General features: G+C 39.1%; 1 protein-coding gene and 1 long non-coding RNA gene across 3 annotated transcripts; one reads left to right on the top strand and one right to left on the bottom strand.

Moving 5' to 3' along the window:
* Positions 1-266: 266 nt before the first annotated feature.
* LOC136678767 (LIM/homeobox protein Lhx8-like) lies at positions 267-9,289 on the bottom strand. 2 transcript variants are annotated; one of them, XM_066656900.1, is made up of 9 exons: positions 9,273-9,289; positions 8,401-8,591; positions 5,651-5,776; positions 5,092-5,213; positions 3,683-3,903; positions 2,860-2,963; positions 2,690-2,785; positions 2,043-2,226; positions 267-801 (listed from the first exon to the last, which is right to left on the bottom strand). In XM_066656900.1, exons 2-9 carry the CDS (start codon positions 8,455-8,457, stop codon positions 725-727), a joined length of 987 nt encoding a protein of 328 aa, XP_066512997.1. In that variant the 5' UTR covers positions 8,458-8,591; positions 9,273-9,289; the 3' UTR covers positions 267-724. The 2 variants fall into 2 exon arrangements, with proteins under 2 accessions (XP_066512997.1, XP_066512996.1); XM_066656899.1 differs by lacking the exon at positions 9,273-9,289 and adding an exon at positions 8,743-8,992.
* LOC136678768 (uncharacterized) lies at positions 9,129-10,586 on the top strand. Its single transcript, XR_010796493.1, has 3 exons — positions 9,129-9,378; positions 10,010-10,173; positions 10,349-10,586. It is a non-coding gene; the product is annotated as an uncharacterized lncRNA (long non-coding RNA).
* Positions 10,587-26,722: the final 16,136 nt, after the last annotated feature.

Below are 26,722 nucleotides of genomic sequence, written 5' to 3'. Positions count from 1 at the left end.
ATTGGTGGCTGTGAAAATCTTAGTGTGAATTTTATTGCATGAGCTTTCAAGGGAGGCACAAACCACTGCTTCAAGACCAGACACGATCAGAGCGATACACTCCCCTCAGAATGACAGCAGCCTCAGCAGATGTTTCATTTTCTTTCCATTATGTGAGAAAATACTGAAACAAAGAGGTAAATATCATTTACCCAAACTCACAAACATGCGAGTATAATCTCCCACAAACACAGTCACTTTACACAACAAAAATGGAGCAGTTACTCAACACGATCCTGCAGGCATCAGCAATTAGCTTTTATTGGCTTTCTTCAGCTTCCAAATGTCGAGAGTCAAACCACAAAACAAAAATGGAGCCGTGCACTGACTAAACCCAGAAAAACAAAAAACTTCCATCATAAATTTATTTTTAAAACAAAGTGCTCAGTCACATACATGAAATAAATTAAATGTGATGTATCCAAACATTATATAGATATTTATATAGATATATATTAAACAAACAGAACAAAACAAAAAAACACTTCAGCCTTTTCACAATTACATGGAAATCTTTCTCTTGGACATTAAGATGTAAGACGGACATCCTTCAGTATTTGCCCATTAAAGAACGGTATGGGTCTTGGTGCAAGACTCAGTCAATGACGGATCAAAACATCCTCATGGTTTCCTTCTGTCCTCTGACCTGATTGGTGGATTTGCTGTGGTGGGCGGGGCTCATGTCTCAGGCATGGCTGATTGGCAGCTGTGTCATTGCATGGGAAAGAAGAGGCTGGAACACCAGTGAGGTTGGAGAATGAACTGAAGAAGAGAGGGGAAAAAAAACAAAACAATCAAACCATTATCAATATTAAAAATACAGAGCGTCTGATCAAAGCACATTGAAAGCTCAGACATATGAATGACTGATGTCAATACTTCTTTTGCTGCAAAATGAAATATATAAGCCAGTATAATATAAATTATATTATGTAAATATAATATATAAGGTGGGAGTGTGTGAGTGAATGTGTTGCCCTGTGAAGGACTGGCGCCCCCTCCAGGGTGTATTCCAGGTTGGCTCTGGAGCCACCGCGACCCTGAACTGGATAAGTGCTTACAGATAATGAATGAATGAATAGATAAAACTGTGTGGGGTAAATCTTTAAATACTTTTAAGCTGAAACCACCCTCATCAGAATCATATAGTCATTAAATAGCATAAGTGTTCACTCCAGAATGTTATGACATTTAAAATAATAGCAACAATAACATCCTTTGTTAAGAGATGGCAAATATTTAATAGAATGTTCACTTTACATGTTGCCAAGTGTCTACTGTAATCAAGACAAAACTGATCAGGTGTTCCTCCTCTGTCAGAGAAATGCATAACAGAAGGCAGCAGGTCCCAGCGGACAGACATTAACTCAGTGATTTACCTGATCTAAGAAAATCATAAATAAAAAGACCTGTGATCAAAGACTCGACAGTGACATTAACCAAATGCAGAAGTTGCCTGATATTAACTACTTCTCTGTAAACGTGGCAGATGTATTCTCTTAAACAGAACTAATCAAAACTAATTTGCATAACAGTCATTTCAGTTATTCACTTGAGTTTACTTCAGGAGTTGAATGGAATCCCAGCTGATCTTTAAGTTGTAATAGATTCACTAAAAAAACAATAACGGACTGATATCAGTGTTGTACGAATGTTGTCAGTCAAACAGTAGCAGCAGATAAGAACACTGCACTGATTCGATGTTTTTTCTACTTTCTGTGACCTAAATACACTTTGGCAAACTATATTAGTGCTGTCTAATATCTCTCATCAGTTTTAAATCATGATCTGTGGGTTCTTCCTGCTTAATGTAAGCACCAGGAACTCAGTCCAGAGAGTCTTCCATAAGACTTGATCTCAGTAAAGCTTTATGGCATAAGCTCAAAACAAGGATGTCCAATATGCAACATCCCTTACCTTCCTTTTGAGTTTTGGCTTAAGATTTTCAGCTAAATTAATGAATCTGTCTTCAAGAATCACACCCCCCAGAGAGAGTAACTCACCGTCCATGTAGGAGTGCAGAGAGGTCAGCATGGGAGCGTCCACGGGAGCAAATGCTGTGTACTGGAGCTCGTCCATCAGAGGAGGAGAGAGTCTGCCGGGCTGCAGGGACGAGACCGGGGCAGTGGATGAGTGATTTGGACTCACATGTTTCTTATGACGAGCTCGGCAGTTCTGAAACCACACCTGGGGGGGGGAGGAACGCATGGAAAAGTAAGACTACTATAATAAAAATAAATTATGGAAATACCACTGACAGTAGAGCAGGCTGAAATTAACCAAAAAAAAAATCAAATAGCTGTAAAAGAAAGCACAGATTTTCTATTGTTTAGAGAAACCAAAAGGACTGAGATAAAGAGCTGAACCTAAATCACAAACTAAATTTACCACACCTGAAATATTATTGTAATAAATGTTACAGAAGGCCTTATTTTGTATTTTGAACACAGAAAAAAGGAAACATCCCCACGTCCTGACAGAAGGACCAGAAATGCTCCAGAAAATAAATTAAATAAGATCTCAATAACACAACAACAGACTGTTTGTCCTTCCCATGACAAGTTACCACTTGTAGATAAAGGCTTTTTGGTTCATTTTCTGACACGAGTTTCCAAAATCCATAAATAAAGCAGCCTAGCCAGTGTCTGACCTGAATGACCCTGCGGCTGAGGCCTGTTCTCTCCGCCAGCTTCTGCAGCGTCTGAGCGTCCGGATTATTGTCCTGAGCAAACTGAGCTTGCATTACCTACAAGAGCGAGCGCACACACATCAGAGACTGGGCAACAGTGATACAGGCTTCAGCTAATAGTCTGAACGGACCTGTAGCTGGTCAGCAGTGAAGCTTGTTCTCGCTCTTTTGGCCGGTTTTGGTTGATTCACCTCCTGCTCTGACGGCACAGCTCCTTCTACATTGACTCCTTTCCCTAAAGGGAAACACACAAACATTAATTGTGAAAGCTCCAAAAGACGGGCCAAATAAGTTAAAGTGTATAATTAAAAAAAAAAAGCATCACAAAAACCACCACAGGACTATGTTCAGCTGCATTTTACATGAATCTAGAATTTATACATCATATCATCATAAAGTAATGCTTTATACCTGTATCTGGCATTCATCAGCCTTTATAGAGCATTGCCTTTGATTTCACGTTTTCAAGCTTCACCACCCAGACTAAGGAAGTGTGACTGATACTGTACCATTCTATAAATAAGGCCAAAAATAGGCAGTGGTCCAATAAGGCAACAACATTTGTATCTGGACAGGACTAAAACCTGGCCAAAACACACCTGTAATTACCTCAGGGTCCCACATAAACCTGATCCTTTCTGAATAGGGCTAAAGAGGTTTTAAAACGGCCCTTTTAGAAGACGGGAAAGGAGCACAGAGCATATCGTCTCTACCTAAAGGTCCACTTCACCGTATGCTGCAATACAGATGCACTGCAGTCATTTAAAATTGAAGAAAAGTCACTTGTAAAACGTGGCCTTTCCTTTATTTTCAAATACATTTGTAGGATTAAATATATTTCAAAGACAAAACTTGAGCAAATATGGCTTAATAAAACGCTGCTGAAAATGTCCATGAATGTGGAGACCAGGGTCACAAATCCCTCCAAACTCCAAAATCCAGAGAGTTTCTAACCGTTCTCCATTGCCCGTTTGAGGTTGTCCAGCATGCAGTCGTAATGGACACGGCAGAGCACTCTCTCGTCCACCAGAGCAAACTCCTCTCCGGTGGAGAGCTGGCGCTTGCAGGAGAAGCAGGCGAAGCAGGCGAGGTGGTAGGTGTTTCCTTTCGCTCTCCGCACCCAGTCGTTCGAGTGGATATTCCTTCCACAGTGAGCACAGCGGGTCCCATATTTCCTAAAGTCAAAAGTCAGTGGAAAAAAAATATATAATATAATCACTTATTTAAAAGATTAACTCTGAGACTAAACTTCATTCATCAGGTAAAAACGCTCAACTTTGAGAGTGAAAAAAGCTCTAGGAGTTCATGGAAGTCTGCAACGGCTCTGCAAAACATTCAGAGACGATTCAAACTGGGGGCACAAAGTTGGCCAGTCAGGAGGTCTACATTTATAGACTCTTACCCCTTCACCAGATGAAGGTATAAACATTTCAGTATCCTACATAAACATGTTAAATTCTTAATTCCCTTTTTAAAAAAAATATTTCGGTAATAATAATTACTTTTCAAACTTATTCTTGCAAGTACCTCCACTACTACATATATAAACACAGATTTACAACTTGTAGGAAGATCAGAGTGTTAGAGTATTCTCAAGAGAGTTTTGTACTTGAGATAAATATTAGAGCCATAAAGAATATTTAAAGCCATATGCATTTTAGGTCTTAATAAATATATAAAAATATGAAGATTTTAGCTTCAGAATATCCACAAGGAGCAGCAATTCAGGGCATTTTTAGCCTCTGCTCTTAGAGTGACCTCATGGCTGCTCTCCTGCTACTGGACTGATTATTAGAACTAAAGTCAATAACTACAATGCACAATGCTTTTATGTTCTTATTCCCTGTAATATTAACCAGCTCTGTGTCTATAAGGATAACTCATGTGATTCACACAAGTTTTGCTGCTAATGTTATTGTGCAGTAAATCATAACTAAAACAAATTCTGCTGCTTAAAACTGACAGAACTGTGAACATCTAAATGACTTGTACTCTTGTCAATTTATAACAAAACATGACTCCTTATTCCTCATCATTTACACATTAAAAAGTGTAAATGGATTTAACGTAAATTAAGTTCTAATTACTAGAAAAAAAAAAGTTGATTCTTGTTGGGTGCATGTATATGTCCAGGAACATTTTACAACAGTTAATTGCATTTGCATTTGTGCAGTGTATATCAGATATTTAATATATTTAATATATATATATTGTTTGTTTGTTTTTTATGTCTCTACTGCTGTAATACTGCAACCTGCACCAGCATTAACACTGTCTCTTCAGGCCTTTTGTATCCCGACCTCTCCAGCATTAGGTACTGAATTGAAAAAGGCCCTAAAAAGACACCAATCTCCTGCATGTACCTGAAGTAGTCGAGTTTGCAGAAGATCTCCTTCTCTTTAATGTAGCAGCTGATGTGTCTGCCCAGGGAGGTCTGACACACACTGCACGAGAGACAACGCACGTGCCAGCACATGTCATTCACCTGAACAGGTAAACACGGGAGAGAAAAAGGAAATTAATTAATATATTAAGCACACCTCATGACAAACTGCATTTAATACAAAGCAGAGGGGCAGAAAGAAGAAGTTAAAGCCCCAGTGACTTCACCAGGGTCTCACAAAACCTTCAGTCTACTTGAGGAACGGCCACTTTACAGAAGCGGAGGAAAACGCTGCTGACTTTCAGTGAAAGTTAATGGGACAGTTTTCCGAGACATTAGAGCGCTTCTACTGCTCCGTTCGTTGTGATATTTGAAGACGACTTTAAGGCAAAGTTAAGGTAAGATAGCAGGTATTTAAAAACAAAAAAAAACGATGTTATTCGTGAGCGTAGCACCCGTAGCACGCCGCGCGAAACTAGTAGTAAAACCGCCACATTAAAACAAGCCAAATTCAACGCATTTGAGTCGTGCAAACTCACCTTGAGCAAGTATTTGTCTACGATTTCGGTCCCACAGCTGGTACACACGGCTTTCTCGGTCATTGCATGTGGTGAAGAAGCTGTGGACGAGCATGAAACTTCTTCAAAAATGTCTTGCGTTGAGCCCTGGGTAAAAAAAAAAAATTAAATAAATAATAAAAAAAAAATACAAAACGGCATCAATGCAAATGCACGCCCAGGTCGTGTGTAAAAGTTGCGAACCCCTGTTCCATGACTTGCTTTTTGTATTTTTTTTTTTCTAAATACATATCAATACACGAGTCAGCACCTCCTCTGTTGGGACCCTGAGTTTTGTATTTTGATTTGGAAAGCTCCTACTGACACTGAGAAACACATTAGGGGTAACGTAAAATTAAAAAAATATATCTTTAAAATTGTGCACAGATTTTGCACCAGGGTTAAATCCAGCAAGTTACAAAGAGCTGTAATAAAAAAAAATAGCAGGAATGTTAAAATGAGTTTCCTCTCAAGAAAAGAGTCAACTTTAAATTTTCCCCAATTTCCCAAAAGAAAAATCCAGAGAGTCCAGTGTCATTTGAACAGGGGTGCACAGGCTTCTGCACACTGCTGTAAATAAATCCTCCATCAGTCCTTGCTGAGCTCTGTAAACACAATGTGATCTGAAGCACAAGTAGATGTTCAATCCTCAAGAACTTGCCATTTTTCCACAAAAAAAAGTCCAAAAGCTGATTTTAAAAAAAAATGTGGTTGAAAAGTGGCCTCGTACCGGTCCAGTCCTATTCCAGTTTGTGTTTGTAGTGTGTGTGTGTGTGTGTGTGTGTGTGGATCAGTGTGTGGGCTGAAGCCCCTCAGCTTTGGGCCATGACCAGCCGCTTTAAAGAGCATCAGCCTTTTAACCTCTGCAGCAGCCCCCTATTAACATCCACTTTACCCCCTTCACCATGACAACACACGCCCAGCATCAGGGCCGAACACAAGGACATGAACCCTGAATTACCTGACGCACACACACACACTCACAGTTAAGAGATTCTGTCCTAATTCTAAGTTATTCCCATGGTAATCGCCCATTTTCTCAAAAGTGTTTAATTGGAAACTATTTATTTTCACTAATACAGTAAATTTACATATATTTTCACATAAAATCTATTTTTTCAAGTTTGTGCATTTAAACACACGCCAGACTGAGTTTACAAGCTTTTTTTTTTTAAAAAAAAGTTTTATTATTCTTTCAGCCCGAGCTGCCACTGTTTCTCAAAAACTGATTTCTGTCAAAAATGTTCTATTTGTTTTGAAGAACATGAACACCTTGGTCATTTTCAGTGGTATAAATAAAATAATGCACTGTTTATACTGGGCTTTAACACTTGGAGGTTTAATGCGGCCGCTGATATCCCAAAGATGCTTTAATTTGTTTCTTGGTAGTTATTTTTGTATTCAACTTTCATTAAGTTCACGGGGTTTATTTGTTTGTAGATTATTATTTTTTTGTTTGTTTTTTTAAATATGTGCTTAATTTCTACCAATGAAATACAGTCTTCTTTTGGTCAAATCCTGGGACAGTAAGAAAGATATGGATTATATCAGTGGATGTATATTTAATGATCCGTACATTTTACTGCACTCTTATCCGTTGCTGTGATTCGTGTGCATCGTGTACATGTGTCTGTTACGTTAGAGAATCTATGGATCCTCTGCAAATAAAAGCCCTTTTAGAAAAGTATTAAACCTCAACATTTTGGAAAGTTTATTCACATGCAGTTATAGAAATGCACATGAATTGTGATTAAAGCCTTACAAAAAGAAAAAAAAAATTACAAAGGCTTTTTCTTATTTCTGCAAATTTCAATCACAGAGACTGACGTGATGAGAAAAGGCTGATTACAGAGAAGCTTGCACACACATTTCTTAACAGTGGTGATGACAGGAACCAGACAACAAGTAAACCATTTTCTTTCCAAAACCACTACTGGTCCCACACGTCTTTGTTGATAATGAGAAAATGGGGCCAAACCTGATAAGAAACATTTCGCTGTGACTTATTTATTCCTTACACCTTCAAGAATGTTCCTCTCCTCTATCTGTGTAAAATTAATTACAGCAACATTCTTCAAACTTTAGTAAAACAAAGCCTCAGGCATCAGCAGCGTACTCACTTCATTTCAGGTGACGACTTCTTTTGAGGGAGCTTTAGAAAAACGTTTGGTTACCATCATCACCACTGAACAACTCTGTCTCTGTTTTCTAGAGCCTGTTATTTCACATGAAACCCCTCCAAAATGACATTGTTCACACTTTATGTATTTAATTATGGGGGTGGGGGGGGTTAGAGAGAAAATAAATAAGAATTTATCTATAAATGGTTTGAGTCGCTGAGTTCTCTAAATTTTGCATACGAGTTCTCTAGATAAATTTTGTACTTGAAAATGAGCAGCCGATACACTTCACAAAAGCAAAAAAAACCCGAAAATGTCCACGATAAGCAATTCTCTTTATTGTTAATAAAATTAAATAATTGGGAAAAAAACCCAATGGCTTCGTTACCCAATTGAAGTGCAAATTTAGATTAGTCTGAAAAAGAAAATCAGTAAGCTGCATAGCCATGAGATTAATTCAAATTTGAAGAGACAACCTAATTAATGAAGCAGTTTGTTAGAACATGCACTTTCTCTAAATGTTTTACTCTTTCGTAGTCATGTAAGCACAAGCAGCCGTAAATGCTTAAAACAGTATTTTATAACAATATGCCGTCTTTTTTTGCAACTTACTGTGTGTTTTGTGGCCGTTTTGAGCTCTTCCAGCGTTTGTTCATCTCTCCAGAACATGAGCGGCCCTGAAGTGTAATCCAGCCCCACTTTAAGCACACTGCAAACTAACCTTAGCTGAGGGAGGAACTTTAGCTTCGGGTGTTTCTTCCTTGTGCTCCTCCTTGCTTGGTAACCAAACCTACCTGAGCAACCTACGAAGAAATGACATTCAAACACAACTGTGTACAGACTACATCTTTGTTTTCTTACATATTTATACCACAAACATGACTTCGATACATAGTAACGAAATTTGAAGTCAAAGGTTGACTTCTCGAATGAATTTTACTTTAAGTTTTGTACATTTTAAGTTCCACCTTAAATGGCACGGTTAACATTACATTCTGACTCTGAGACCGAGAGCCACCGTAAATGATGGAACAATTTCAGCCTTAGGATTTAGCAGAGTTTGTTGTTCCACCTTAAATAATGCAGCAGTTAATGAACAGTAGCTACATTCTGGCGCCTGATGCTAAAGCGGAGCATACATAATGTATGAATTTTCAGTTCCACCTTAAATATTGCGGCAGGTAATGTGAATACCGCAGGATTTAAGGTGGAAAGAAAAAAATCGGGAAAAAAAAGCTAATTTTAATTTCTGGTGCGCCATAAAAAGTGGTTAAGTAAGAACCAATTATTTTATTATTGGTAAAAAGTTTAACGGAAATTCGAACACAAATCCAAGCTGTATCGTCTTTAACGGCTAAATAAAAAGGAGAGTTAACGGCAGGGTTAGTCCTTTTAAAACAGCAGATGTTTGATTTATTTCAGTAAATCCAGAGCCACTGAAGCCCATCAGGATTAACAGGTGCCGCCTAAGGACATGTCATCACCTGAGTTAGTTTAAAGCTCATAAAGGGTTTCAAATCTGATTTATTGTTACGATTTTTTGGCTTAAACTAAACGCCATTTCGTTCATATTTCTCTCTGTACGCTTCGGTAAGCAACCAACACTTCAAATTATAAAATAGTTCAGAGTTAATTACTAAAATAATAACGTGGTTTTAAAAGTATTTTATATTATAGGGAAACTTTATAAGCTCTTCTCACCATTTTAACTTAAAGTTTTATATATAATTTTTATACTGTAACAGTTAAAACAGTCTCAGCAAACCAAAGGACTAGCCTTATTCAGCATATTTATTTTTCTGTTTCAACTTTAAATAGATTTTAGTCTGTATTTATAAGCATTGTGAATAAATAGTATCCTTTAAATATATTAAAAATGTTAGAAATTGAGTACTGCAATAACAAGAACGTAAACCTAATCATGCCCTAAAATAATGTTTTTCTAGATTTATTCTATGCATATGTCATACATTTGTAAACATAATATCCTAAATTTATTATACTTAAATCTTACATAATAATTATTCCATGATATTCTATAAAACGCCTCTTTTTTGTTATTATTATTATTATTATTTTATTATATTGCCAGACCAAGTTAAGTTCTGGAAAATTTGAATATATTTGATGTATATTAAAATGTTTCAACATCAGCTAGGTTGTATATAATTCTGTAACTTGTAGATTACATGAACCTTTTCCCCTCTTTCTTTCTGAGTAGAACTGATTTTGAACGGCCTTCGTCTCTTGGGAGGGTGTTTTTCCTCCTTTACATAGACCTTGGAACAGCCACGAGCCACTGCTCATGTTTAAATATTGCATTTCAGTGAACATGGGGGAAAAAAAAGTTTGGCTGAATAAATATTAAATGACATGGAAATACTGGTAAGTACATTACGTAAACATAAAAACAACACAAGACTGTTGTTGTCTTACTGTTGAGTTTTACTGGGCAATGAAAAGTGAAGCATGTGACATCAAGTTGTTTACCAAACCCGATTTGTCCTGTTATTGTGCGTCATCTATTTTCATTCTAACATATTGTGTCTTTATCTTTCAGGACACGGAGAGTGATGACAGCAACTCCAAGAGCAGTGACATCACACTGTGAGAGATGAGAAGCAAAAGACTCATGGAGAAATGCACCATTCTGGCCCCTTTAAAAGAGGCCTGAAAAACTTAATAAAGATCAGCTTCACATAAATTCTATAAATATTGCCTTAAACTGTACCACACACACACACACACACATATTTAATTTGTAAGCTTTTAGTGAATTCCATATAGAAAGTAAAATATTCTGCTTTTGTTCTGTTAGTGTGGACAGTGCGAGAACAAAATATTTATTTGAGAAAGTGATCCTGTTCATTCTAAAAAATCTAAACTAATATTAGGTCCTTTAGATACCGACATTTTTATGTTGTTTTGAACATATTATTTAGTGTCTATAATCTAGATTTGGCCTTGCCTCGTATTATGAAGGATGTGTCCAAAGAATTGTAATAAACTCTTTCTACATCTTTCATGAGACTGGAAAATACTCCAAAATCATGTATTTGAATACCTTTTTGTGAAAAAATAAAAGAGCTATCCTAAAATAAAAGTTTCCCCCACTCAAGAGTCAGCCTGTAAAATCCAAATCTGGACACTGTTACCCTCACATGGATTGAGTCTGTGGATCGCCACAGTGGTTAAATGTCACCCAGCTTTTTTTCCTACCAGATTTCTCCACAGATATTTGAATTCTTCTGTCATGACAAACCAAGACCAGCACACATTCCTCTCTATTTCCTCCCACAGTGATGTCTGTCCTAGACACAGCTTTACCACAACTCCCTTTTACTGATATTTGTAATGATAGTTTGAATTTGACGTGTTGCTACAGCACAAAAAGCAATCACTTTATTATGCCATCAACACATTAACAACATGCAGATGCCTCAGCAAAGTACAGGACATTGTTTGGATTCAAATTGTACAGTGATGAATACACACCCAAACTGCTCTCTTGTGTTGTTAAAGCACAGACATTTGCTTCCAGACGTTGTATGTATGCATGTATATGCCAATGACAGTTTGCAATTAGTGGCAGTCTCCAATAGTGTACTCATAGACTGTCTAAACTGCATTCCATTTGCATGATATTGATATCAGTCCTGAATGACATGCTTCTTGGCTTCAACACACTGCTTGGGAAAATCCATAAACTCCATATAATTTTTCTTTATCACAATCAAAACAAAAATATATATATATCAGTTTATTATTATTATTATTATTCTAAAAATAACTGTAGCATGTTATAAATGTTTAACATGTTATTAAAAAAATACTTGAGCATGGCAGCTGCCATATACACTGTGAAAATATTACATGAAGAATGGACCAATAGTGCTCTAAACGAAATAAAATTGAAAGAACTGACATAAGTTCAAGTTTTTGCCTTCTCCTGTAAAATTATGTAGAAGATTTTCAAAGGTTATTTAAAATTGTTCTTCAGGGAACCCAATGTAGTGGCACCTTTAGTTTTAAGAGCATGCTTGACATCAATTGGATTAGAGCGGCTGAATGAAAAAAAAGACAGCCATCCACTGCACATTTTTTTTATTCATGTCCATTCATTCATGAGGTTCTGGACGCTGCAGTGTATGTTGGGGTGTGTGTGCGTGTGTGTATAAGTAACTCAACACCGAGGGACTGGGGGGCGAGGGTCTCAGGGTTCCATGTCTTTAGTAAATGAACTCTGACAGGTCGATCTGAGCAGCTCTGTGGTCATGTTTCCTGACCCGCACTCTGGGTATTGAAGCCCCCTCTGATAGACGCATGGCAGCCCACCAGAGATCCACACACACACACACACACAGGGACTCAAGCTTCCACAGCAAGTAGTAGTTACAGAGAAAGTCACTGTAATTTGAGAATAATAAAATCTCAAATCCATTATAGATCACATAAAAATATTCTTTGTCGGTTCAAATGCTAAATATTTTATTTAATGTTTTTAGTAGCACCTGTAGAGGGCAGCAGTGAGTAATGTTTATTTATTTGAGCTTTGAGTTTCAGCTGGGATTATGGGTTAGGGACAGCTGAGTTTTGACAGCCACAAGAAGATAGCTAATCTGCATATATTAATGCATACTATTTTCGTCTCTTTTCTTGTGTAAGTAGTTCCTCAGTTTACATATTTGCATTTAAATGATCATAAAATCATGGTCAACTTTGAGTTTTTTTAAAAAAAATCCATTAATTCATCACCTAAAGAATTATTATTGAATCCAATATTGTGACGTGTCTGTGTTCTCTCCGATGAGTTTGTTTGGCTTTAGTTTGCGTGTTAAGAAGCCACAGATGTCCGATGCTCTGGTGGAAGAGGAAATGGAGCCGATGAAAGCTCTTCATAGAACAGCGGCCTGCTATCATTCTGCCCAAAGGAAACAGATTACAGGGCTATTCTGACACGGAAGTTATACCCAAAACACTCACACTTCCGCTCGTGTGTAGACTAGGTCTCCATTGCTTTGTTTGGACGCCACTGAAGTGTCCCAAAGACTGACGACTCCACACCTCCGGTCCTGAGTGGTACCACTCTGAAACAGCCCTCTGAGCAGCTGTCAGTAACATGAAGACCCTTCAGGAATTAAATCACTAATAATACTGCCTTTATTCTGGACCTAGTGAAGTGTTCATAATGAACATTCTCTGTGTAGTCTGTTTATTTCAAGGCTGGAAAATACACCCTTAAAGGTGAAACACATCTGTAACATACATAACAACAGCATTCTCCCCCTGTGTAAACAGCCCTGTTCAGCTCAGATTTTTAGCTGTTTTCGCTTGGTTCTCTTTCTTCTCTGTTCTTGTTTTCTCAGATTTTACTCAGTGCTCTTATTTGTCTGTGCTCGTCGTGTCACTCTCAGGTAAATGCAGGTGCAGCCCTGTGAGTGGAGGGACTCAGATGAGGAGGCGGGGCAATTCTAAATTCTCTGCACTTGACGTCAGAAGTGGAGCAGAATCAGAACGGCTCGTTTTATCCCATGTTTCCTGAATAGGCAAAACAAAGAAAACTGACTGGGTGGTCTTGTTCTACGGTGTGCGTCTTGGTGGGCTGAGGATCCAGATCACCCAATGACTTGCACTTTTTGCAGTCGAGTTTTCTTTTCAGAATATGTCTGGATCCTCTAAATTACACACTCATTAAATAAAAGATTGAACATACGGAGGGTTGATGAGGGTGAAGGATTTTTGTCTCTGACTTCCACCAACCATAACCAAACTCTTCCCTCTATTCTCCACATTACCTTAAAACCTGTGTGAGACTTCAGTCACGCTCTGTGGTGATACAGTGTGTTATACACATGTGCGTGTGTGTATGTGTGTTTACGGACGTGATGATGTCATGAGCTCACCGGGCCCCATACAGCTGCAGTGAGGTGAGCAGGCTGCCGGGACAGGTGCAGAGTTTCAGTCTGTTGTCATAGCTGAAATAATTGAGAAGATTACTGTCAGCAGCGCACCGTTACGGCTGCCTTGGCCTCAAAGACCCTCCCTTTCAGCCTCTTTCACTCGTGTCTTGTTCGCACCTTTTAAACAGGGGAGGAATGGGACTATGAGGGAGGGAGCGTCCAACACAACACAAATGTGTGTGAACCTCAGAGACTTGCACTGCTTTCTTATTGCATTTACCCTTTAAAAAGAATGTACACATGTTGGGATAAAGAGGGTGTACTCACACAAAGTGAGCAGGAATACTGTGTTTGCTTTGGCATGCTTGAACAAAGTGATATCGCCAACATTTTTGTGGCAAATCCACTCTGAGTATTTGTAATTGTGTAAGAGCATGAAGGCGGAGAAACTCGACAAGCTAAAGGCAAAGCACAGATTTATTTGTTTGTTTAAAGTTCAGCTAACTGCTGTGTTCACTCCTATGCAGGTGAATTCACCTCTGGATGAATTGTTTTGACTTTTGGAGTTATGCTGGAGGGGTTAATATCAAATTTACCTGCTGTGGTATATTACCAAGCAGCATTTTTCAGTAAAGCTGGAGACCTTACGCCCAAAAGTAAAGGCTGCTCAGTAGAAATGGTCCTAATCATCTCGATCTGAAACATTACTTTGTAAAATACCCCTGGGTATCTCTTCTAGAGATCTGAAGGCATGTGTCAATACATAGTGGGCCCAAAGAGGGTACTCTAAGCTGTATTTTACTATGAGAAATATGAACAAGGCTTTGTAACCTATGGTCAACAAACATGCTCCAAATTTGAAACTTTTGCCAAACTATGCATTTTTTCCCCAAAGAATCTTTCTCATGTGTTGAAAATGGCATTATACCAATAAGTAGAGGCCTAGATTTATCAGAGCAGCTGTTCTTCACACTGTGAAAATGTCATGATGAATGGAAAAAAAGAAATGCTTCATAGTATAATGTAAATATATCAGGTAATTATTTTCATAAATATTGTGTGCTACCATTGTGTATTAAAAATGACTAAATTCTCCTTTAAAACTGAAAATTTCTATGAGCTGTTGGAGTTAATTGACCAGACAGACATCTATTAGCATTGTGTGATTAAAGTCATACAGTATTTTAGTCTTTGTACATGTAGACAGGATTCCCAAACATTTCTAGGTCTCTGTGTGTGTGTGTTTGTGTGTGTGTGTGTAGGGCCTTTAGCAGCTGATCTACCCATCAGCAGCCCTGGTGTTTCACTCATCACTACGGTAACCAGAGCTATGGACCAAGGGTGCGCGAAAGACAAATCACTACCAGATGAGAGCAAGATTTTATACAGAGAACTCTCTCTCTCTCTCTCTCTCTCTCTCTCTCTCTCTCTCTCTCTCTCTCTATCTCTCTCTCACTCACTCAGAAGAACACTGAGAGATGGAAGAGGGTCTAAGTGCCCTGCTGCTCTCAAAAAGGCACTAAACTGTATGTGGAGTGATGTAATCGTAGAACCACAGAATGGAGCTCCAGGATCAGACACAATAGGAGCAAGGTAATGTTAAAGCGTCCGTTCGCCCCAATGTCTCTTTATGGCTCTCACCTCATATGCCAACTAGACCAGGCACATTTTCTTTTATAGGCATTCACAAAATCAACAGCTCTAAGCCTTCTAGTAAAGTTTATACAGCGTTTTACAGATTCATAAATCATTGCTGACTGTGTGAGTGACTGGGTGAATGTGTGATTCTCTGTGATGGACTGGTGCTGTGTGAAGGGTGTGTTCCTGCTTTGTGTCCAGTGATTCAACATAGAGTGTGAACCTACTGCGACCCTGATCAGGATGAAGCAGTGACAGCAGATGAATAAATAAATATATCATAGCTGTTGAAAGACACCCTCCAATTTGTAGTTCCATTTTTAAATAAAAGAAATAAAAATGGCTGCTGTTATTTTCATAATAAAAGTGCCTTGATGTGTGCACCAAAAAAAAGACTAATTAAATAAGAAAGTTAAATGTTGTTCTTCTGCTACTACACAAGTGTATAAGAAATGGGTTTAGTGGGGCATGATGATTGCTTGGTGGGCCATTTCCAAACTAAATAGACTAAGCAAAAATTCAGACTTGAATTAAAGTTGACCTGCTTGTGAAATCCCTGTGATGTTTGCTTGAGTAATTCAAGAATTAATTAATTGACAGCTGTCTTCTGAATCCAGCTTGGTATGTGCTCCTCATTATTCATTCAGATTGGTGAAGGTCCAAGTGGGAGTGTAACTGAGCAGTGTATGTAGCTGCTCCTGAGGGAAGAGGCTGAGGATTATTTTCCCCCAGTATGAGTGACTCGAGCCTGGGAAGATGAAAGCAGCTCGAGGTGTTGCTCACATCCAGGGCCGTTTCCTCTGGGCTCGACTTTACTCAGCCACAGTGAGAAGACTCGGGAGAGATGGACAAAAGAGCCATGCGGCACACAGAGTGTCACGAAATAGGTTTGGGGTCAAGTCAGAGAATAACTAAAGTCATGTCTGTGGGACCTTCAAAGCTTCATGTCTAGACACCATCCTCTGGTCCAGATAATACCCAGTTGTCCTCAAGAAACCTAAGCCTGTCAAAGACCTTTGTGTTTTACATCTGAAATACATTGTTTAAATGCAAATGATTCAAATACCAACAATATGTTTCTGCTATATCTGACCAGGGTAAAAGTATTAGAAATTTTTTTAAACTTCCTATAGGTGTGGTTTGTAGTACCAACTCTAAGTAGCATAATGTATGTATGAAAAAGATAATTCATTTTTTTCCCCTATAACGTGTGACTCACATCAGCTGAAAAACAAAATGTCTTTGTAGTCCATGAATGAACCAGTTATTTCTCCATAGAGCGGGAACTCCATGTTTACAATTTTTTTATTTAAAATTAAAATAGCACAGAATCTTTGACACTTCCAGGCCACTTGGTGTCAGTAGAATGTCTGTTTTGTAACGTAATTAAGAATCATTGACAAAAACATGATGGATTGCTTCTTTAAAATAGATTTTGTCCATGGTCTGGTAAACACATGTACAGGGGTTGGACAATGAAACAGAAACACCTGTCATTTTAGTGTGGGAGATTTCATGGCTAAATTGGTGCAGCCTGGTGGCCAACCTTCATTAATTGCACATTGCACCAGTAAGACCATGTGCAGCCAATGGTTCAAACATTGTATCCTGAAGGCGGTGCCGTGTATCAGGACGACAATGCACCAATACACACAGCAAGACTGGTGAAAGATAGGTTTGATGAACATGAAAGTGAAGTTGGACATCTCCCATGGCCTGCACAGTCACCAGATCTAAATATTATTGAGCCACTTTGGTGTGTTTTGGAGGAGCGAGTCAGGAAACGTTTTCCTCCACCAGCATCACGTAGAGACCTAGCCACTATCCTGCAAGAAGAATGGCTTCAAATCCCTCTGACCACTGTGCAGGACTTGTATATGTGATTCCCAAGACGAATTGACGCTGTATTGGCCGCAAAAGGAGGCCCTACACCACACTAATAAATTATTGTGGTCTAAAACCAGGTGTTTCAGTTTCATTGTCCAACCCCTGTAACTAGACTGACATTAATTAATACCCTTTATATTAGATGTAAAATTGGATTAGATGTCCACATATGGCCATATAGTGTGTATATTCTAAAAATGAATATTTATTGTTTACTTACATATTAAAACGAGCATTAGAATATTAGAAAAACAGGTGTTAATTATCAACATACAATGACAGAAGGAGATATTGTGAAAAGATTGTCATATCGTCCAGCCCCTGAGACCAGTGACAAACACTCTCTTTAAATCTGATCTCCGTCCAGTGGCAACTGTGATGTGTGGCGCGTGTGCTTTAGTCCTCATTTCTTGACCCCTTGACCCCAGCGCACTTCTCTGCTGGACACTCGAGTGAAGTCCAGAGGGCCTTTTTACAAGTGTAAACAAAGTAAGTGTTTGTACTGAGCAGTAAGTACTGTTGATGTATTTCAGTGTGAGAATCTGAAGATGCCTCGTTCTGAGCTCATGAATGTATGGTCAGTTCTGTTTACATTTGTCAGTAGCAAGAACATGAAGAACGAACTTGAGGAGTTATGTGCAAGAGTATTTATAGCGCTGCAGTAAATGATGGGATTTTCAAGTTGTTCTCATTGGCAAGTCACAAACCTCATAATTTGGGGTGGATCAAGCACAACATCTGAGTCAGATACAAATGTTACACAGACACACTAAATACAGTTAATAAATATTAATAAATACTAAACTTGTGGTCAGCCAGCTTCTCCAGTGCTGTTTCATGAAGTTGTAAAACAGCAGCTAAACTGACACCTAGTGACCTGGAGGTGTCAGAGCGTCTGTATTGAACCTGTTTGAAACATGGCTGTGAAGGTGTGAAGGACCCACTCTATGGAACTTGAACTTGTTCACTTGGCTGATACAATGTGATGTGATTCTTCATATTACATGATTAATACTATTTGTGGTCATAAAAACGACTAATTTCCCATTTAATAAGTAAAACAAATAAAATACAGTAGATAAATCATGAAAACCCATTTTATTAATTAGCTTTCAAGTCCTATTTAAAAAATGACAGCTTCCCTCTAAAGCACGCTTATCTTGATACAAAGTGAAAGCATCAAGTCCTTTAGTGAATAGCCTTTTCTAGTCCTTTATTTTCTAACTCTGAAATCCTCCACTTCACCCCAAAGACAAATAGCAGGCATAAAAAGGCTCTTCAGACGAGGGAAACCAATCTTTTCGGGCTCAGAATAATCCAACCACCCCCTCCCCGCACTCCCGGCCTGGTGTTGCCCCTCCATGCTGGGCCTCTAATTATTTCATCGTGTAGCAGGAAATCCTGCCAGCCCTACATAAACAGTCCTGGAGGGGGGGTAAGGACTTGTGACATCTGACATGAGAGTGCCACCCCCCCCCCCCCACCCCACTAGCCATCCCCAAACCTGAACCCCTAGACACCAAGTAAACAACTAAAACGCCTATCTACCCTTCTACTTCTCTTCTTTAAGGTGATAGTTTTTTTTTTTTATTATAGTCCGTATTGAGGTTGACGATCAATCTAAGGTATTTTTTTTTTAAGTTTTTTTTTGGTCCTATGGATGTCTGGTGTGTGTGTGTGTGTGTTTGTGTGAGTGTTTGCAAGTGGTTTGTGTCGTAAGGAAGGTAACACTGCTAGTAGTGGACAGTAACAAAGTAAATGTACTTAGGTTACTGTACTTAAGTAGTTATTAGGTGTATCTGTACTTTACTGGAGAATTTATATTTTGGAGGACCTTTCCTTTAACTTTCCTACATTTCAAAGTCGAAGTATCTTACGTTTTACTCCAATACATTATTTACATTTTTTTTAAGTGTGCTTAAAAATGTTAAAAGTGGGTCGGCCTAGACAGAGCTATCCAGTTCGACGTCAACGCAGCAACATCGAGTGCCAGTAGGAGTGCCTGTGCCAAAAGGATGAATGAAAGTCTTTCATCCATCCATTATCTGTAACCGCTTATCCAATTTAGGGTCGCGGGGGGTCCAGAGCCTACCTGGAATCATTGGGCGCAAGGCAGGAATACACCCTGGAGGGGGCGCCAATCCTTCACAGGGCAACACATGAAATGAATGAAAGTCCTCTCTTTTTTAACTTAAACTTGTAACTAAGTTGGCAATAAATTTTAGCCCAAAACCACTTGTTTGCAAAACATAATTTCACGGCATTCCGGTTCTACTTAATGGACAAAGTTAGCATTCTGCACTTTATGCTTTATGATACTTTCAGTAGATATCAGTGTCAGACAAATTAATGACATTGTATGGAAATATTGGTGTAGAAAAAATGACTTTAAAATATTTGACCTAAAATGACTCGATTAATCAAGAGTCTTGCTGCAAAAATGATAGTAGGACATTAGAGTCATAATAAATCATGATACTTGGGTAGGAGAACCACACTGTACTAATAAGAGCCCTTGAGCATGACTCCTAACGCTGCATTTGCTTGTGTCTGTAACACACATAAAATATTAAGATATTAGGACATTGGATAAGAGTGTGTGGGAAATGCATAAAAGCTAGTGTCAAAGCCAAAATGTGAAAGTGAAAAGATCCACGCTGCTGTGTTTTATCTTGGTGTTTTCCTCAGTCTCTCCTGCTGTCCTGTGTGTGTTTATTATGTTTGTATTTTTTGTTTTTTTGTGTGTATTCACAGTCCTAACCACTTCTGTTGCAGTTGTCTACTGATTACTCTCTGACAGCAGTGGGTGAAAAGTGATGAGGAGTGTGTAAGGGTGTGAGTCTTCCTTGCTTTCTCTCTTACACACACACACACACACACACACATACACAAGAGTTGTGAATATTCATCACCCAGAAGGTGGTGATTTATGATTTTGCAATGTCATGATTCATTACAATAGCTTTTACTAGTCCTAGCTCTCATTTATCTGCACACGTGTACACAACGATATAATGATATATGCAAAAATCATTCAAACACCAAGTTGCAACTAGTTGAGTTACTCCAGCATGTTATTTATTTTTATTTCATTTCCTTTCGAGTCAATATTTCAAGCTATATACTGTTCAGGAACTATAAACCCTCAACAGCTAATTATAATATCAGACTGTCCTGTATTTAGTGTGCACTGCCTGTATTTTTCCCTCATGGATTTGCTTGTCTTCTAGGTCTGACATGGTCACTAGGAGTCCTATCTGAAAGGAGGTAGAGCTGTCAAAAAATCAGATGAAGAACATAGGAATGGACAAAAATAGAAGAAAGCTTTGCATAATTATCAGTAAAGTCCGTTCTGAAGAACTGCACACATTTAAACTGATGTGAAATCTGTGTTGCTTGAATACATCTTGTATTTGTCAGGGCTTGACTTATCCTTGGTTTGCTTTGAGCTCCAGATAAGCTTGTGCCAGCTACATCACCCCCCCCACACCATACTCCCCCCCCCCCCCCCCCCCACCCCTACACACAGACACACACACACACACACTTTGGTTCATCTATACTTGTGAGGACCGTCAATGAAATAATTACTGTACCTTATTAATACTACACCTAACCTCAGTAACAAAAAATAAATAATTTCACTCTTTTAGTTTTATATATATATATATATAATTGCCAGTGAAAGAATGAAAAGCATTTCCATTTCATATAAAAGTATGTACAGACAGACAGTCTCAAATCTGTCTATACATGCAGCTTTCAAACAGGGTGAATAATGGCAGAAAGTAGCAACGGTAAACTCTTCTCACTCACACACACACACACACACACATCAAATACATATATGCGCAACAGATATTTATATTCTGACTGTGAGCTGTGAGAAATATTTATCTCATCATAAAAAAAAAGCTCGTTTATCACCAACCGCCATCTGTCAAAATAGCTCTGGAGCCGGCGGCATGCCTGAGCCGGTAGCGGCTGTGAAATCCACCGAGTGCGTGTCAGAAAGTAATAGTTTCTCTCCGAAGGTTTGATCACCTTCCTTTTAACACTCAGGAGACAGAGCAGATTCATTTCAGTTCAAACATCTGCAGAAAGCTGTATATTTGACTACTAGCTTCATGTTAAGAAAACAGATTGGAAATGTATGCTTTGTTTAGAGAAGGTTTTACACAGCAGTGGCGCTTAGTAACACTTCAGTGAAGTGTCTGGATTTCACTTATCCTGGTGTTCATGTTAGGTCTGTTGTACACAGAGTGATGGCAGAGGATTTATATGATTACTGCACGTCACACTGCAGCTAAAACCTCATACAACAAACTGTGACCTCACATGAGATGAGGTCAGATAATAGATGTCTATTGTATAAATGTTAGAAAAAGACTGTGTTCTGTTTGGCTGGTTGATCGTAGATGATCTGGATGGGAAGATCTATTCTGGCTTACAATTATTTGATACTCTTTTCTAGCTGCACACATTCTTGGGTGACTACATTATATCTCAGCTGATGTCACTTGGGGGTAGTGCATGACATGATCAATAATTCAGCACAACAAGTACTGTGTATTTTCTTTCTAACTGAAGCGATGATTCATGCTTGTTACATATGACAACAGCAGCTTTGTCTGATTCAGTCCAGATATGTTCTTATTCCTGTAGCATAAAGGCCAGTGTTTATGTCAGCAGTTTTTGTTTGGTGAGCATTGGGCCCGACCCTCAGTGTTAGTTTTTAATCAAGTGAACAGTTGAAATACTGCTAGATGAATTTTCATTATTGAAGTGTGGCACTATCTTGTTTGTAAAAATATAAATACAAATAAGTTTTAAAGTGTTATGGATATTTAAGTTGTAATTGTAATTCAAAATTCAAATATTCTCCTCCTCAATTGTTATTTTATTCAACAAAATAAAAAGGAAGCATTTATTCAGCACTGAATGAGTTCTGTCAAGGAAAAATCACTGCAAATGTGTAGGAGAACATTAGAGTTTTGAATGACAATTAAATATTAAATGTGGGGCGGCACAGAGGTAGCAGGTAGTGCCACTGTCACACAGCCCCAGGTTCCTGGTGTTGGGGGTTCGAGTCCCAGTCCGGGCGACTGTCTGTGAGGAGTTTGGTGTGTTCTATCCGTGTGGGTTTCCTTCGGGTGCTCCGGTTTCCTCCAAGGGTCCAAAACACATGTTGGTAGGTGGATTGGCGACTCAAAAGTGTCCATAGGTGTGAGTGACTGTGTGAGTGTGAGTCGCCCTGTGAAGGATTGGTGCCCCTCCAGGGTGTGTTCCTACCTTGCACCCAATGATTCTGGGTAGGAACTGGATAAGCAGTTACAGACAATTAATGAATTATATATATATGTCACAAAAAATGCTTTAAAACATATTTTTCCTCCTTATGTTAATTTTCGCAAAGCATGGAAAATATAAGTAATATTTTTTTTCTAAGAAACAGAAGGCCCCTTTTTTGTTGCTGGGAAAACAACTGCAGTGGATGCACCCCTGAGGTGACTGTCAAGAGACAGTTTTATTTCAGACTTTATTTTGATATTATTGATATTATTGATAATATTTACTATAGTTAGAAGAAGGAATTGAAATGTGCTGAAAATGAAGGAATACATATATTTGCTGAATGAAATTACTGAGATAGGGTTTAATTAGCTGATATTTTTGGTTGTTCAGTATGTAGCTTCTGTTGCTTTTCTTTTTTGTCCCTCTATCTTCTAATGGCTCCCTCTTCCCCATGCACTACAGAGGTCTTAATATACAGTCACTATACTATAGATCTAACTAACAGAAATTTGGGCTTTAGCCTTGTCTTCAAAGCCCAGCCATATGCAAACATTTGACAGAAATGACAAAAGAAATAATAAATAAATAATTCATTCTCTGTAACCCTTATCCAGTTCAGGGTCGCAGTGGGTCCAGAGCCTACCTGGAATCATTGGGCACAAGGGAGGAATACACCCTGGAGGGGGCGCCAGTCCTTCACAGGGCAACACACGCACATTCACACCTACGGACACTTTTGAGTCGCCAATAAACGTACCACGTGTTTTTGGACTGTGGGAGGAAATCGGAACACCTGGAGGAAACCCACGCGGACACGGGGAGAACACTACCTCCTCACAGACCGTCACCCGGAGAAAACCCAGGTGGCCACGAGGAGAACACACCAACTCCTCACAAACAGTCACCTGGAGCGGGAATCGAACCCACAACCTCCAGGTCCCTGGAACTGTGTGACTGCGACACTACCTGCTGTGCCACTGTGCCGCCATAAATAAATTAAAAAATAAATAAATAAATAAAGGTGCCATGACTTTTGCACAGGCCAAGTTTTATACATTTAGTTTTCCCATATTTTGTCTATACAAGCAGTGAGTGTCACATGAGTCTTTTTTTTTGTTGTTGTTTTTCTTCATTTTTACAAACCATGTTATTGTGACTGTAGGTTATTATAGTCGCAGACCACAGAATTTTATTATTTTGGGTTTGTATTGTAATGTTGTGAGGTGGCACACCAACTGTCTGAGATCAAATACCATTATTGACCATAAGTCTGTGTTTGGATTGAAATTTACTGTGCCACACACACACACCACCACCGCCATTACCAATGCCACCCACTTCTATAACCAAAAGTGATGTTGGTGGATACCCTTATATATCAGACATGGGCTTTATCTACAGCCCAGGTTTCTGTAACAAATGAAGCTTCTCCACCATGTGACCTCTCAAAGAAGTCACAACACAGAAGACATATTCCATACTCGGCAGATTGTAGATAGCGTGCACACACACACATGCACACACACACACACACACACACACACACACATAGCGCCCTTATTTACAAACTCTAGATAGGCTGTATGTCCTCTGTCTCAGCCTGCATGAAGCAGCATCTCCACCCGGAGCAGACCGATCCACAGATAAATTCCTTCTGTTCAGACCCGTTATGTTTAAATTTGCAACATTTCTGAGATTAAACGCCATCTTTTTACGCCCCATTGGGCTACACACGTTAGGGGTCTGTCATCGATAAACACTGTCAATCAGCCTGTTAAAGGGACGGTATAAAAATACACTCATACACTACATGTCCATAAATTTGCAGCCATTGCTGGTGTGGTGTTTGTGCTCCAGAGTTCATCCAATGTCAGTACGTGTTCATTGGTAAGTGTGGATCAGACAAAGCACTGTTCCTGGAGTTTTTAAACCACTCAGTGTCACTGCTGGACTAAGGATCGTCCACCAAACAAAAACATCCAGCCGACAGCATCCTGTGTCCACTCATGAAGAACTGCAAAACATGCAGCAAAAGATGAGCTACTGTCTCTGACTTTACATCTACAACGTGGACCAACAAGACAGGAGTGTACAGCAGAGCGGACAGTGAGTGGACACAGTGTTTTAAAACTCCAGCAGCACTGGTGTGTCCGATCCACACTTATTAGAATAAATCACACGTCAGTGTCACTGCAGAGCTGAGAATGATCCACCACCCACATCATACCTGCTCTGTGGAGGTCCTGAGCATTGAGGAACAGCGTGATATGGGATAACAAAGTATGCAGAGTAACAAATTGACTACTGTATGTGATTGTAGCATTTCAAAGTGCTCCTGCATGGTCAGTGGGGTAAATAAAAGAGACAATGTGTGAAAGACAAGGAGGACTTTAAACATGATGTGACTGATCGTCAAAATGTAAACAATACCCCAAAAATTCAAGTATTTTTTTAAAACATATCTCACTCAGAGTGACCCACTGACCCACTGTCAAAGCTAACGCCAGGACTGTCAACAGTGAACTGTTGAAAAAACAGCTTTTCACTCACCGCACTTGTGTATGTGTGTGTGTGTGTGTGTGTGTGTGTGTATATATGTGTGTATACATGCTTAAAGGCTTACAGATGAAACCAAGTGTACAAGCAAAGACACACTGGAGCAAGATAAACACACAGTCAGAACTGATACAAAAACACACAAAACTGACACACACGCACACACACTCTCCTTACACACTCCGCACACCTGTCAGCACACTCAGCCAAGCATGTGTCAAACACACACACCATCCAGGAGCTTTGGCCACCAACAGTGAAACACACACACACACACACACACACACACACACACACACACACACATTACTCAGCTTGTTTGTATAGTGTTAACATGGTAATAGTCTCTCCAGAGACATAACACTCTTTAAATCCTGTAATTCTTATCCATGTGATGGATTCTGGATCACTGACACCACTTACTCTACAGGTACATGCAGCTCTATTGTGCTACAGAACACAGTTCCGCTCCTGCACCGCCCAGTCCTGGAGGGCTTTGGACCACTCTAATCACACTTGGTACTGGACATGTTGAACATAGGCTCATGTACAGCTACTCTGGAGCATCTCATTCTGTTGATCAGTGCTTTGCTAAGAAGGACATACAACCTTTACCTCAGGACATGCCGATGAAACTCATTTTAAATTGTGTGGCTGCCCAAAGGAAAAGCATGTATCTTCATAATAGTAACTTTAAAGAAGAAGGGACTTTCATAAATTTCAATGGAATCAATGTAAATATATTCAAAGTATTTTTGGAGCATTTCTATTGGTCGGTCCATGCATGATGAGATTTTCACACAGTGTGAAGGTCAGCTGCTGTGTTCAAATGATGTAGTAAACTAAACACCCACAAACATGGAGATCATGTTTTTCTTTGAACAGCAATGATTTGCAACAAAGAAGAGAAGTGAAGCAGGTATAAGGTTTAATAAATAATAATAAATAAACATGGGATATGGCGGTTTTGTACAGGCATAAATTGGTGCCTCTGGGCAAAATGTAGATTAGAGAGAGAGAGAGAGAAAGAAAGAGAGAGAGAGAGATAGAAACAGATGGTTGAATAAGGAGCGAATAAGGTGCTTGTAGTAAAAGTGGCACCTTGCACTGAAATTTACTGTAAAATCTCCATAATCTCAGTCTACTCAACTCAGCGCAACATTACAGCACTTCAGAGCAGTTAAAGTAGACTCAGCGTGTCATTTACAGCTGAATTACATGGAAATTGACCTATTTCCCTCCCATGGGGCAAAGAGCATATTATAGCCATTTCATTCCTGTAAATCACATAATAGCACCAGCATCAGTCACAGAGCTCAGGTTCATTTCCAAACAACTGAAGCCTTTATTACTTTATTTTACACAGGATAGAAGTATATGACAATGAATAAGAAAGATGTCATTTTAAAATGTTGGATGTGTTTGTGTGTATATACACGTGTTGTGCTGTGGATCAGACACAGCAGTGCTGCTCCTACCTTGTTGGTTCACCTTGTAGATGTAATGTCAGAGGGAATAGATCATCTGTCGCTGCACAGTTTGTGTTGGTCGTTCATCAGTGGACACAGGACGCTGCTAACGGGATGTTTTTGGTTCGTGGACTGGTCTTGGTCCATAAGTTACACTGAGGGGTTTATTACTCCAGCAGCACTGCTGTG

This window comes from Hoplias malabaricus, chromosome Y, assembly GCF_029633855.1.
Source record: "Hoplias malabaricus isolate fHopMal1 chromosome Y, fHopMal1.hap1, whole genome shotgun sequence".
In the NCBI taxonomy this organism is placed as follows: Eukaryota; Metazoa; Chordata; class Actinopteri; order Characiformes; family Erythrinidae; genus Hoplias; species Hoplias malabaricus.
Note: the sequence above shows the minus strand (reverse complement) of the source record. Positions and strands in the feature narration are given on the sequence as shown.

What these genes read in the sequence shown, in the direction of transcription:
- LOC136678767 (XM_066656900.1), bottom strand. Translation starts at nt 8,457, where the DNA reads ATGTTCTGGAGAGATGAACAAACGCTGGAAGAGCTCAAAACGGCCACA. An exon ending in AAACGGCCACAAAACACACA is followed by an intron (nt 5,777 to 8,400) that starts GTAAGTTGCAAA and finishes TTTTTTACCCAG; the next exon opens with GGCTCAACGCAAGACATTTT. An exon ending in TAGACAAATACTTGCTCAAG is followed by an intron (nt 5,214 to 5,650) that starts GTGAGTTTGCAC and finishes TTACCTGTTCAG; the next exon opens with GTGAATGACATGTGCTGGCA.